This window comes from Pelodiscus sinensis, chromosome 9 (genome assembly GCF_052426305.1).
Source record: "Pelodiscus sinensis isolate ZL-2025 chromosome 9, ASM5242630v1, whole genome shotgun sequence".
Taxonomy (NCBI): Eukaryota; Metazoa; Chordata; order Testudines; family Trionychidae; genus Pelodiscus; species Pelodiscus sinensis.
Genome location: NC_143060.1, coordinates 40,693,304 through 40,708,432, shown reverse-complemented (window position 1 = coordinate 40,708,432; position 15,129 = coordinate 40,693,304). Strand labels below are relative to the sequence as shown.

Here is a 15,129-nt window from a genome sequence, read left to right as displayed (position 1 = left end):
CTTTAGGAACTTGTGTGAAATAGCTGTGAGCTAGTAGACAATTCTGGGAATGTGCATAGAAATGAGCATTGTGTGCATTTCACTAAGTGAAGAAGATTGTTTTCCCTTCATGCTCCTGTAAACTTTATTCTCAGGGCAGGTGGCCTTATTTCTGAAAGGGATGTTTGGCAAAGAGATAGGCAGGCAATGCAGGAGGAAATATAATTCTGTTTTATGTAGATAGGTTTGGCTTATTTCCTCTGACTCATCTAGAAATAAGAAAAGCATCTGGGTTCGCTCCAGATTTCAACAGTAGCCACCAATGGAAAGGGAAGCCAAGGGCTCTGGTAGTGAAATACCTATCTCAGAATGGAGCTGTAGACCTGCAGAGGCATCTCTAACCCCCTGCTTTCCTATTAGCCGGCTGACCCAGCCCTGGAAGTGGACACTGTCAAAAGTGAAAGCTGCAGCCAGAGTACCAGGCAATACATATATAGGGTGCATCTAGACTGGCAAGATTTTGCGCAAAAGCCAAAGCTTTTTCGCAAGATTTTGCCACCTGTCTACACTGGCTGTGAGAATTTGCGCAAGAACACTGACTTTGTAATGTACAAAATCAGTGCTTCTTGCGCAAATACTTTGATGCTCCCACTCAGGCATAAGCCCTCTTGCGCAAGAATACTTGCGCAAGAGGACCAGTGTAGACAGGAATGTTAATTTCTTGCACAAGAAAGCCTGATGGCTAAAATGGCCATCGGAGCTTTCTTGCGCAAGAGAGCGTCTATACTGGGCATGGATGCTTTTGCGCAAAAGCAAATCTTTTGCGCAAAGGCACATGCCAGTATAGACGCTTTCTTGCGCAAATACTTTTAATGGAAAAACTTTTTTGTTAAAAGTATTTGCACAAAATCTTGCCAGTCTAGACGCAACCATAGTGTTCCTATCAAGGGCCTTCTGCAGTTTTTGGTAGAGGCTTGGTGATATTGCAGTGCTAGCTCCTCTCCTCTCCTGGTGGTTTTAGGGTTACTGTAACAGCATTGCTGGTCCCTTTTGTTCCCTGACTGCATGAGGATAGATGAAGTTCTGTGACATCATAGAATACTAGAACTGGAAGGGACCTCAAAGGGGGTTATTAAGTTTAATCCCCTGCCCTCACAGCAGGACCAGACACTGTCTAGATCATCCCTAATAGATGCCTATCCAACTTGCTCTTAAATATCTCCAGTGATGGAGATTCCACAATCTCCCTAGGCAACTTATTCCAGTGTTTAACCAACCTGACAGTTAGGAAGTCTGTCCTAATATCCAACCTTAACATTCCTTGCTGCAATTTAAGCCCATTGCTTCTTGTCCTATCATCAGACGTAAAGGACAATACATTTTCTCCCTCCTCCTTGGAGTTCCTCCTTGTAACAGAGTAACTGCTGCCCAGACCTAATAATGTAGCTTCACAGGTGGAAAATAGTTTGCGAACAGACCCACAGGGATGAAAACAAAGGTAAATTGATGTCACTGGAAAATATTAAGATTTGTATATCCTGATTTCTGTGACTTGAACTGTAGAATTGAATGGCATTTTTGAGTAGAGAGTTGGGGTGTGTGTGAGGGAGGTTTGGGAGAGGAATCAGATGAAGAGATTGTTTGATTCAAAGTAAATTTGTATTTTGCTATAATTTTCTTGTGGCATTTACCAATGAAATACTTTAAGTTGATTTTATTTAAATGTATCAAATTTTGCTGTAGATATCGAAAATAGTTGCTAATGGGAATATTGGAGGCATGAGAACATGGCTGGTCAATCACTCAGTGTCAGATCACTTGGCAGAAATGCGGAGAAGTTCAAGAACCTCTCAGTTGCTTCGCTTATTTGTTTTCATAAGAACATTAACTGAGAGGCTTGTCAAATGCTCGCTGTGTCAGTGATCCCTCAGAGCATGCACTGGTTGACAACATAACTAAAACTGCAGTCGTGTGCATCTTTCAGGGATTTTATTGGTAGGTCAAAGATGAGTTCAAAGTTATAAAGCAAACAAGGAAACAAAATTCACCTGTCCTCCTGCAACTTAAATTGTCCAAAGATCTATATTGATCTATTTATTCAGTGCTTGGTATGGCTACTAAGGAAAATGAACGAATGAACTGGAGTATCAGTGTTCTGTGTTTGTAGCATAAGATTGCTAAAATCTGAATCTTCTGACTCTTTGCATTGCTTTTCATTTTTTGAAAATTATTCTCCCTTTCCCCATCCCTCCAATATTATTTGAGCTGCTTTTTCTGGGAGTGGTGTTAGTCAAACTTAGTTAATCTAGTTGCACAACTAACTCCTGGTCAACAGGCCTTGTGGCATAATTGAAACTCTTTGGCTTGTGGTTCATAGTTGTTGTTTCTTTTTAGCTAGGTTCTTTCTCACTTCCTGCCTGATTGTTGGCACTTTAGAATCTTGCTTGACCCATATAATCTGTATAAATTAACTCAAACTGAGGTGTATGGGATTTGTGGTGAAATGGTGGTTGCAGAACTTTGAGCTCCAACAGAGGCAAATGAATGAATGAGCAAAGGGTCAATGTGGAAGAACAGATAAATGACTATAACTAGAATTGTTTAGAGTGCTTGCTGCAGGCCTTATTTTTGCTGCCCTGCACTTGGTCATGACTTACACCAATGCAAAGCATTGTGAGATAGTGGTAACTCAGAAAGCTAGTATTTTAGGGTATGTCTACACTACAAAGTTAGTTCGAATTAACTTTCATAGCATCTATACATGCAAACCGCTAGTTCGAACTTAATTTGAACTAGCGGAGCACTTAATTTGAACTAGGTAAACCTCATTCTACGAGGAGTAACTCCTAGTTTGAATTAAGTAGTTCGAATTAAGGGCTGTGTAGCCACTTAATTCGAACTAGTGGGAGGCTAGCCCTTCCCAACTTGCCCTGGTGGCCACTCTGGGCCAAACCAGGGAAACTTTTCTGTCCCCCTCCCGGCCCTGAAACCCTTAAAGGGGCACGGTCTGGCTACAGTGCTCGTGCCAGTTGCAAGTCTGCCAGCACCCAGCCAGCAGACCTTGCACCTGGCACGGCATGAGCCAGCCACCCACTGCCACCCAGCCCTCTGCCTCTTCCCAGGACCAGGCTGGCGGCTCCCAGGAGCCTGCCCGGGGCTGTAAGACGGGGGCGCCCGCCTGGTCTAGTGCGGAGATCGTGGACCTCATCGAGGTTCGGGGGGGGGGGAGGCCTCCAACGTCCACGACCTCTGCACTAGGCACAGAAATGTGGCCGTCTAGGGCAGGATAGCTGCCAGCCTGGCCACCAAAGGCCACATGCGAACCCAGGAGCAGGTTTGCATGAAAATCAAGTTGGTCCAGTGAGATCCCCGACCCTGAGCCCTGAGCTTAGAACATAAGAACGGCCGTACTGGGTCAGAACAAAGGTCCATCTAGCCCAGTATCCTGTCTACCGACAGCGGCCAGCACCAGGTACCCCAGAGGGGATGGACCGAAGACAATGACCAAGCGATTTGTCTTGTGCCATCCATCTCCAGCCTTCCACAAACAGAGGCCAGGGACACAGTTCCTACCCCCTGGCTAATAGCACTCCATGGACCCAACCTCCATGAATTTATCTAACTTCTCTTTAAACTCTGTTATAGTTCTAGCCTTCACAGCCTCCTGTGGCAAGGAGTTCCACAGGTTGACTATGTGCTGTGTGAAGAAGAACTTTCTTTTATTAGTTTTAAACCTGCTGTCCGTTCATTTCATTTGGTGTCCTCTAGTCCTTCTATTATGGGAACTAATGAAGAGCTTTTCTTTATTCACCCTCTCCACACCACTCATGCTTTTATAGACCTCTATCATACCCTCAGTCTACTCTTTTCTAAGCTGAAAGGTCCCAGTCTCTTTAGCCTCTCTTCATATGGGACCTGTTGCAAACCCCTAATCATTTTAGTTGCTCTTTTCTGAACCCTTTCCAAGGCCAAAATATCTTTTTGAGGTGAGGAGACCACATCTGTACACAATACTGAAGATATGGCGTACCATAGTTTTATACTTCCCCTCCTCCTTCTTCCCTTGGCTTCCCCCTTCTAGCTCCCTCCTCCCAGGTTTCCACCTCCCTTCTCCCACCTCCTTTTCTCAGTCTCCCCAGAGGTTAATCCCCCTCCCCCCAGTTTTGTTAAATAAAGAGAGTTTCTCTATTTGAACATACGTGTCCTTTATTTTTTACATCAGGAAGGAGGACTAGGGAAGGGTAAGTGGAAGGAGGTGAGGGAGGAATGGGGCACGAGGACTGGGGTGGCTCTGTGACGTAGTGGGGGTACTTGCTGGGCTGTGGTGACCCCTGCTGTCTGGAGCAAGACCCAGCAGGGAAAATCTCGCTAGGCAGAGATAAGGCCAAACTTGTCGAACCAGTGGCCAGACACCCCCCATGGAGAGGAACAAAGGAAGGTGAATGCTGCCCTGGACTGGGGGGCAGGGCTGCAAGGGAATTTAGTTGTTACTGTGGGGGAGGATGGAGGAGACAGCCTAGGGAGAGGAGCTGGAGTTTAGGGGCCCAGTCTCCCCCCAACTCAAGGGGGCCTGAGGCATCCTAGCCCAGTTCTGTGACCAGACTACATCTGTGCTATGCTGTATCCTGGAGAGGCAATAAACTTCCTCTATTCCACTGGCTGGTGCAGTCTGTTTGTGCCATCTCGGGGTGCAGGAGACGGGGAACCCCCAACACGCCGTCACAGGCTCTGTGGGCTCCTTGGGATGGAAGCTCTCCTGCAGGGCCTCCTGGATCATGACAGCTCCCTGACTGACTCCCCCAGATGGCAGTCTGCGGCAAGTGCAGCCGAGCTGATGGCCAAGTGCTGTGATGTGCCGAGTGAGGGCACTCAGGGCACTCCAAGACAGGACTGCTTTGCTGTCCCTCATCAAGTTAAACAAGCAAGCGGGGAACCCTGAGAACTGTCTGTCCGGGGCGGAGCTTGGGTCCCTTTAAGCACAGCCCTCAGCTAGCCTGAGGCAGCAGCCCCACACTCTAAGTCCTAACCTGATGCCCTGCCGGCACTGGTTCCAGCCAGCCTTAACTTTGGTTCAGGGTCCACTCAATGTGGACATGCTATTTCGAATTAGCAAGATGCACTAATTCAAATTATCTTAGTTTGAATTAACTAATTTGAATTAAGTTAGTTTGAATTAGTGCTGTAGTATAGACATACCCTTACATCCTCTGCACAGATGAAACTGAGTCCTTATTTAAAAATGTGTGACATAATCAATGGAGCTATGAGTGTTTGCTTATACTGTACAAGCTGAGCATCTGGCCCTGTGTTCCCACACTGAGTTATGAATTTTTTCTCATCTGGAGAATCCACCCCACTCAATATAACTTGAAGACTACAAGCAAAATACAATAATCTGCTTAGAATCCTGAGTTAACACAATCCACAAGTACCATGTTGTCCTCCTTCAAATCCCTCCCTAAAATTCTCCTTTAGTGGGATACTTGCAGAAAAATGCCACCTGAAAGCAGCTAGGCCAGTGGTGTCTTGTGATTAGTCTTTATTACTACATTGTATTGTTGCCACACACTGCACACACAACTGCCCTATATCCTGTTACCATTGTTCTAATTCAGTCTAGACCCCCCACTTACAACATCCTGGCCTGAATGCCCTCTACTCAGCCGTGGATGGTAACAAGATCCAAGCCAGCATGAACCTTTTCTGCTGCATCCAAATGCTTCCATTAGTGAAATCATGTAGAGTCGTGTGGCTTGCTGTGCAAGATAAACATTGCTATCAGTTGCATAGGCTGGTAGTGATTATAAAATCCACACCCAGAGCACTGAGGTGATACACATGGTGCCAGGCAATTGCATCTCCAGCTTGGAGATAATCCAGTCAGTACTCTGACCCTGGAAAAATGCTTTTAATGTGAATTTATCCCATGCTAGAGCTACGTCAGTCATCAAAAAATTGAATTCTCTGGGGGAACGGGAAAGAGGCAATGCTGTCAGAAGTAGCCAGGCAAAAAGAAATACACTAAAATGCTGTGAAAGTGGAGAATCTCTTTTCCTTCCTCCATAATCTGCATTGACTTCCAGCTGATTTGCTGGGTGAAGTTTCAGGTATTTGTACTTGGGTTGCTTCATGTCATGGATGCCCAGACTGAGACACTTTTTTAAAATAGTTTGGGCCCCAGCTACTTGGGTGATTGCTTGTGTGGCATCATAGTGGCTAAAATCTGAAGTATGATCTAAACTAATACAGACTTTCTTGCCTAAAATAGGAGGAGGCTGGCAACAAGGCATTCTGGGTGAGAGATTATTGGCTCTGGATTTAATTTATATTCCTTCAAGAGCCTGGGTTTCAGAGTAGAGTAACTCATTATATTGCTGGGAAGATATTTCATCTCCAGAAACGTAGTGCTTCAGTGGGATTTGTAATGATGATCTCTGATGCGTGCTGACAGTTTTCAGAGGTAGCCATGTTAGTCTTCCCTCAAAAAAGAGTCCAAAATGTCCTTGATTTTTATTTATCAGTCTTTGAAATGGTGAAAATTGGAACTAAACATTCCTTCAACCAACATTCCACTGCTCTGAGAGTAACAGCAACACTAGAGCAAACCCCATGCCCATCTAATCCAGTATCCTATTCAGTATTTGGTGCTTCAGAGGAAAGTGTAAGAACTTTGCAGCAAGCAGATGTTCTGCCCCTCATGTGAGCTCTCATCCTGATCTCTAATTGTTGGCAATTGGCATAAGCCCTGAAACATGAAGTTTAATATCTCTTCCACAATGTCATTATGCCTGATAGTCATATAAATGCCCAATGAGTTCTGCAGTCAGTCTATGCATATGTAAAACTTTTTTTTTGTTTTTTGAATTTTCTACTTTGAATATCTGCTTGTTCTTGTGTATTTGAAACAAGGAGAACAGCAGCTCCTGATTTATCTTCTCTATACCATTCATTATTTATGGACCCTTCTTTTGTCTCTTTTCTAAGATTTTTTTTTTTTTTTTTAAATCCCAGTCTTTTCAATCAATCTCATGTTTTCTTTCAGGAACTTGGTCATTGTCCTTGCCCTTGTCTGCTGACCCCCGCTCAACTTCTTCCCTATCCTTTTTGAGCTAGCATAACCAGTAATGTACACAGCATTCCAGATGAGGGTACACCATTTATTTTCATGAAGGCTTTAACATTTCTTGTAGTATCCACCACCCCATTCCTTATGAAACCTTATATCTTGTCAGCTTTTTCTGACTGCAGCTGCATATTGATCAGAGGTTCATTGAGCTGTCCAGGGATGCTCAGATCCTTTCCTGAGTTGGTAAGTTCAATTTAGAACCCTGCAAAGTATACTGTATACATAACTTACGTTTTCCTCCAATGTGCTGTTTGATTTGCTTGAAACTGAAATTGCTTGAAATTGCCACCATGTTATCCATTCGTCTCTAGTTTGTTTAGGTCTTGATGAGGTTCTCTAGAATCCTCTCTGTGTAATAACTTGAGGTTTCCTGGCTCTCTGTTGTGGGTGTTATCAGTAATTGAGCTGAGATTGTATATTAAAGCATTTCAGAAAATAACATCCTCTGAGACTGTAGACAGGACATGCTTCATGAGTGAAAATCAAAAGAGATGGCACCAAGAAAGATCCACGCTGTAAGTTGTTACGAGCAGGTGATAACACCTTTTCATGCTTTGGAATGTAATTGCGAGAAAATCAATGCTCTTTGGATTATGCCCCTTGGATCAATTCCTTACAAAAGACTCCTATAAATCACCAAGTTCACTCCTGAATTTTGTGACCCGATGTGTTTATTGCAGGACAAGATTATGGCAATAAGTGAGACTGTACATTGCCAGTTACTAACCAGGAAAACTTTTTAAAGAATGCTTCTAAATAAACATTCTGAAATTTAATCACTTACATTATGTTCTTGCTGTTCGTTGTTCCTTCATTTTTAATAATTTATAATTAAATGGAATAGTGAGATAGAATAAACAGTACAGAAAGAACTCAGTAAATTTTAACCAGATTCTGGCTCAGATGCTGCTGATTTATTTGAAAGCATGGTAACATCTGTGACCATGTCAATTTTTTGAATGTTTCAAAATGAAAATTGGTGGTCTTTTTATTAGAGGATTTGTGCAAAAAGAAAAAGCCACGAGCAGAGAATTAGATGGCATGTTGGCATCAGAAAACTAACATGTATTTAAAAGGATTCCTTGTTTCAGTGGCGATTCTCTAGACCCATGGTGTCTAACCAGTTCAGAAGCAGTAGACACTGTAGTGGCTACTGCTATACAGAACTAGCCACACTCAACTGGGCAAATAGCAAACATGTGGCTAGCATGTTGGACATCATAGTCCTAGACAAACTGAAAGGAGTTGTAGCTCAATAAGAGGAAATTCACAGAAGAGTGACAGAAATGATCAAACAGTTGGAGGTTTTTGATTTTGGAGGAAAGATTACAAGAGCTAAACCTGACCTAAATGATTAAGGTGCAGGAGGCATCTTATAAATACTTGAAGGACAGGTGAAGAAGAATGAATAAGAGGGAATAACTGGGAAACAATTAAACAAAACCTAGAATATGAAAACATAAGCTGAATGTCAACTTCCCATGACTGTTTTCAGATTATGGAATTTTCCCAGAGATGTGACAAGCCTGATTGCATGGAACTCTTAAGGCACCCCTGTACTGCACTTTAAAGAACTGAACAATAAGATGCACATTAGCAGACAAAGTACACATTTGTTCATTCTTTACTTACTGTGGTGATACATCGCCGAGTAACGTTTTCCATCTCCTTTGACCATATTGGTACACAGAGCAAATGTTAAACCTAAGGGCTAATCAGACTTCCTTACCTTAAAGTATGCAGTTCCATTTCAGATAGCACAGGTTTGCACAAAGTCACATAAGTGAACTGTGTCTGCTGATGTGTATGGCTGCTCTGGTTTTGGTTTAAGTCCACTTTGTGTTACGTCAAACTCCTATCATTAGATAATAAAAGAGGAACTTATGAAACATATAGAGAATGTTAGATCACTCGCATTCTACACAACTAAAGTTAAATTTCTCCCTAAAGAATTGTTGCAATTACACTGAGATCTATTGAGGCGTATGTAGCTCAAACTCTGAATGTGTCTAGATCCTTCAGCTGTTTTATATTGTTATAGTTGTCCTGAAGTTATGCTGATTTAAACCACCAGGGGATCTGGACTATTCTCTCATCTGAAAAGATAAAAGCCCTCTAACGTAAATGCAGAACACTGGAAATGTAAAACAAGAAAACTTAAAAAAGGGGAAAAAGACTGACTAGAAAACTCCTTGCTATGAAATTACCTGAATTTTGTGTGCCACGTTTTTCAAAAATAGCATTCAGACTATGTAAGTTTTGAGTTGGACTCTTACCTTCTGTTCCACGACTCTGTAGAAATGATATTGAGAGACTGCTTCACTCTGTCATAATCGTCACTGCCACATCATAAATGAATGTAGGTCAGAGACTGCATGGAAGGGATACAACTGATACACGCCATGTGATGCTGTTCTGTTGGACTCCATTTATGCAAGCATCTGAATAAAGATTGGCTAAAACTGCTGGAGTTGACACAAAAAATCTTGATAGCTTGAGTCATTTTTAGAAACAGATTTCCTCATTGGAGCTAAGAGCTTCACATTAGCAGGGTATATCCTAGTAATCACATATTGATTTAAACATACCAGCCCCACATTCATGTTATTACTGTAAAAGATTTGCTAGTCACAGCAATATTAGTGAATATTTAACTTGATAGATCTGGAATGTGTTTTATGTAATGGGTGTGGCTATACTGAGGCAAATCTTTGTTCTGGACACAGGATGGGTAACTTAGCAGTTAGGTGGGCAGTCAGTATAGCCCGCTACCACTACTACAATGTTCTAATCTTTCTCCATAGGGAAATGACTGGGAATCTCCATGTCTATTGTGACATGGAAGAATTCATCTACATCAGGGGTCTCCAACCTTCTTCCGTGTGAGATCACTTTTGGAATTTAAGTGCAATCCAAGATCTATCTCAAACCCAAATACCCTTGCTGAGCCTCATTTGTACCCCTTCTCCAAGGCCGCACCCCTGCTCACTCCATCCTCCCTCTGTCCCCCATCCTCCCTCACTTTGATCAGTCTGGGGCAGAGGGTGAGGGTGCAGGTGCTGGTCCTGGAGTAAGGGATTGGAAGTGTGAGAGGGGATCTGAGCTGAGTTTGAAGCAGGCAGTTGAGGTGCCAGAGGGGGTTCTAGGTACAAGCTCTGGAAGGGCATTTGGATGAAGGGGGGCTCAGGGACAGGGCAGGAACATGGGGTGCAGGTGGGGGTTCATGACTGGTGTAGGGTTTCGGGATGTGGACTCCAGATGGGCACTGTGTTACTTCAGATGGTTCCTAGGTGGTGGTGCAGTGAGGCTAAGGCAGGTTCATCCTTGGCCTGGCCTGGCACCACTCCAAAAGTAGCCAGAAAACTCCATCCCAAGTCCCTTTGTGCCCCCTCTCTGCTCTGTATCCTTCCTCCACAAAGTGGGAGAGGGGGAACCTTGACATGAGCAGGAGGCTCCTGAGCGACAGCTCCATGGCAAAAGGCAGGAGATGCACAGCAGTGTGAGGAGGAGCAGCTGACATGTCGGCCCTTGATAGCCTCTTGGCCAAACTGGTTAGGATCACCTGTCAGAGGCTCAAAGATCTACCAGTAGATCCCGATCTACTGGTTAGTGACCACTGATCTACAGCCTTGTGTAGCAGGAATAAACCCTGTGTGGACTCTGTTATGCTGCCCCTGTGTAACAGGCATTCAATGTATATTTTTTGCCCATAAGAAAGGATGTATGAGTTGGCCAACTGGCCCAAGTCCTTGAGTGCTTACTCTAGTCAAATTTGTCCTGACTTCTCTGTTCCACCAAATGGAAGAAGAGTATTGAAATGGAACATGAAATGTAGCATTATTATGTGCACAATCTCCATGGAGACAAGGAAAGAGTGATTATGAATATTTATCATTCAGACGAGAGGATGAAAGAGGTTCAGAGAAAAACCCTTAGCAGTAGAAGTGTTATGGGTCTATGTGAACATGAATGGGCTTCAGCCGCCTCAAACTAGAACCAAGTCTAAAGAGGACTGAGGTTGGGACAAGTTATTCAAATTCCTGCATCTTGGCCTTTATTGGGTACTGGCATCTGCTGCTGTTGTCTAGAGTATTCCAGAGCTATCCTTAGGATTTCTACACAGAACTGTTAGACTGATGCCCCGATGCCCAATGGTTTTTTAGAGATGTGATTTTTCTTTTAATAATCACCAGCAACACATTAATGAATTACTTTTAAAGCATTTTTAAATAATGCCCTGTAGACTAATACAGTAAATTCAAAAAGAGGTGGGTAAGTGGATATTAAAACCCAGTGATGCTCCAAATTTTTGGGTGCCCTACACAGCTGCATGTTGTGCATACGGGTAAGGATGGCCCTGACTATTTCCCAAGAATAGTACCCTTGAAGGCACAACAACCTAGGAAATCTCTGGGTATGTCTACACTACCCCCCTAGTTCGAACTAGGGGGGTAATGTATGCATACCGAACTTGCTAATGAAGCCCGGGATTTGAATTTTCCGGGCTTCATTAGCATAAAGCCGGCGCCGCCATTTTTAAAAGCCGGCTAGTGCGAACCCCGTGCCGCGCGGCTACACGCGGCACGGACTAGATAGTTCGGATTAGGCTTCCTAATCCGAACTATCTGTACACCTCCTAATCCAAACCATCTAGTCCGTGCCGCGTGTAGCCGCGCGGCACGGGATTCGCACTAGCCGGCTTTTAAAAATGGCGGCACCGGCTTTATGCTAATGAAGCCCGGGAAATTCAAATCCCGGGCTTCATTAGCAAGTTCGGTATGCATACATTACCCCCCTAGTTCGAACTAGGGGGGTAGTGTAGACATACCCTCAGCTAGTTATGGCTTGCAAGTCCTCTGCAACCTCCTGAAAATTAGGATCATAATTCAACAGAAAATGGATCTTTTACTTACCAGCAGGAAAAGAGCTAAATAATTACCACAGCATTTTCATTCTTGAACACATCTGACCAGAAAACTCCCTGCCTCAGTGGGGGCAAAGGCACGTATATTTTCCTCAGATGCCACTATGGGGATGTGACGAGGTATGCTCACATTGAGCCAAATTCAGAGAATCTAAATGGGGGCTAAGCTGCTGTAAGTAAAATACAGAAGATATAAGTTACATTGTTTTAGATCTGCCTCCAGATCTGAACCCTTGTGGGTCAGTGTGAAGAAAATGCCAGGCTTTATGGATTATTCCTAGTAAGCACAGTAAAACCTAATTCATCATGAATTAATATGAATGAGCTAAATAAGTTGCCAATATAAAGTATCATGGAAAATCCCCCTTTAAAAAACTAATTCCTATGATCAACAAACTTCTGAACAGGGTCTGAAGCTTCTTCAGGAAAGCAGCACTATTCCTTAAGGGACAGAATAATTTTTCCTAAAGGAAAATAGATTTTCATGCTCCCTCCCTGAGGGAGAAGAACCCATATGTATTATGGTTTCTGCCAGAATGCTTTGAGATCAATAATTTAATGGCAACTCATGAATTTTCCCGTGTTATGACTTGTATGACACCTCAATTTATAGTGGGCGAAGAATGAAAGAAAATGTTGCTGCAAGTTTTACAGGAGACAAAGTATGGCTTTCCAGCTGGGTAATGCTTAGACAGCTCAAAATACACCATCTCTCTCTCTGTTGCAAAGAATATATGGATCCAATGGCAAAGGATTTGGTCAAAAGAGTACACATAGCCACCAGAATTCATACCATATATCAGTTCCTTGTCTAAATGGATCCTTTGGGAGCAAGACAAACATATGCACACAGACATGCTGAGATAGAGATTAGAAATGGGAGAGTGGTTGGTGAAAACTGCCACTGCTAAAATTAGAGCTGAAGATATCTGCAAAGGTGCTATATCTAAATAGACAGAAGGCAGTTTTTCAGTTCTGTCCAAACTGATCATCTGGGATCTTCATTTGTGATGCTGCAAAATTTAATGGTCAACTGGAATGTATTCCACTGGCATTGGCATGGTTCTATCAGAGTAGTCTGCTGTTTGGTGAGTTAGGGCCAAAAACTTCCAGCATTACTCTGACTGAGAAGAGGCATGTTCTAAGACTAGGTTCATTGATTTCAGTGGAGTTAGAGCTAAAGCTGGCTGTATCAGGCCCCCAGTAACTTTGGTCTCTGACTACAGTTTGGAGGCTAACATAAGACATCCCACTCCTTTTTGCTTATAACCTAAATCAGGGTTTGGCCTCTGATTACCAGAGTTAATCCACTCTCACCTACCCAGCCTCCCTTTATCTCACAGTCTCATGGTAATCTAGTGACCACATAGTTGAAATAAGTATCAAATGACTTGGAAAATTAAACCTTCTATTATGTGTAATCTCTAGTTTAGAGCAGTGTTTCTGAAAGTGGTCTGTAAAACCACTTTGAGAAACCTGTTCATTGGCTGCTCCAGTCTGTTTACTTACCGGCACCACGGCCATGGAGCCTCAATGCTCCCGTTGGCTCTGTTTCACTATTTGCAGCCAAAGAGAGCTGTGGGAAGCAGTGTGGGCTGGGCTGCCACTTCCTGTGGCTCCTCTTGGCTGCAAATGGCGAACTAGAGCCAATGGGAGTCGTGAGGCTGCATGGCTGTGGTACTGGTAAGTAAACAGACCGGAGTGGCCAGTTAACAGGTTTCTCAAAGTGGTTTCATGGACCACTTTCAGAAACACTGGTTTAGAGAGGGAAATCTCCTAACAAAACTATATGTGCTAGGTAAATACAGCCCAAGCAGTTTGTCTTCAGAGAAATTTTAAAACTATATTAAATATCGATTAATGAGTAATCTAAGCATATTTGTTAAATATATTATATGAGTACAATGTATAGAACAATTTACATCTCTGAGGAAGGACTTTTTTATGGTTGGTATATTTGCTTTTTAAAAAGGATACATGCGAGTTAACTCTCGCTAAATGTCCTTAATATGTCTAGCCTCAGCTTTTGACTTGACATTAAGAAAAGCAATTACATTAAAAAAAATAATTACTTTTAGTGTGAAGTTTCCCCCTTGTGGGAGCTCATAGGAATTACAATTATTTATGCAGAACTCTGTGGCTATGTCTAGACTGGCCCCTAATTCCGGAAAAGTCATGCAAAGCAGGTAAGTCAGAATAGGGAAATCCACGGGGGATTTAAATATCCCCCGCGGGATTTAAATAAACATGTCCGCCGCTTTTTTTCCCGCTTGAGGAAAAGCCGGAAAAAAGCGTCTAGACTGGCACGATCCTCCGGAATAAAGCCCTTTTCCGGAGCTACATATACTGAGGGAGGGTAGATTCTGAATGACTGACTTCAGGGCCTGAAAAAGGAGACTCCCTCTTAGTAGTGATGGTTGTGTTTCAGAAATGAAAGAGCTATAGGAATTGTGTGTCTGGGATACAGTCTGCCTTTTTGGGATACCCACTGAATAACTTTCATTAAATCAGTAAAATGAGGTGACTGATGGTGCTTACACATCAGAAATGTAGGTAAAGCAAAAGAATTGATAACTCTGCCAATTGTCTGGAACTCTAATTTTCCTCTCTCTTCTGATTACAGTGATCTTCAAGTCCAGATCTAAAATTTAACACCTCAAATGTCCCTGAACAGTTACTTGAAGAGCAATTTGAAAGTCCCAAGTCCTTAAAGTCTGTTTAGACTTAATTCTGCAAAATACATAGCAATATTTCTTTTTTGGCCTCCCTAATTCTCTAGCTAAATATTCTTTATGGCCAGGTATAGTAACTTAGGGTATGTCTAGATACCTGAGGTATCCTGAAATAGCTACCCCATGTTTTTTAAATGTGCCTGTTATTTTGAAATAGTTTTTGAAATAACGGGCATGCTATTTTGGCATCCCTGTAACCCTCATTCCACGAGGATTAAGGGATGTGTTGAAATAGCACATTATTTCAAAATATGGCGCTGTGTAGATGTGCCAAATTTCAAAATAAGCTATTTTGAAATACAATTAAAATAAGATACGTGCAAATTACATATCTTATTTCACGTTTAGGGTGGTGTGTAGGTGCACCC

At 42.8% G+C, this 15,129-nt stretch overlaps 1 protein-coding gene across 1 annotated transcript in view; it reads right to left on the bottom strand.

Moving 5' to 3' along the window:
* PALMD (palmdelphin) overlaps positions 1-8,929 on the bottom strand; it is a 71,285-nt gene extending 62,356 nt beyond the window's left edge. Inside the window, exon 1 of the mRNA XM_025182970.3 lies at positions 8,835-8,929. Within this exon, the coding sequence (XP_025038755.3) occupies positions 8,835-8,854 (20 nt within the window). The 5' untranslated portion in view covers positions 8,855-8,929. The remainder of the gene's footprint in view (positions 1-8,834) is intronic.
* Between the last annotated feature and the right edge of the window lie 6,200 nt (positions 8,930-15,129).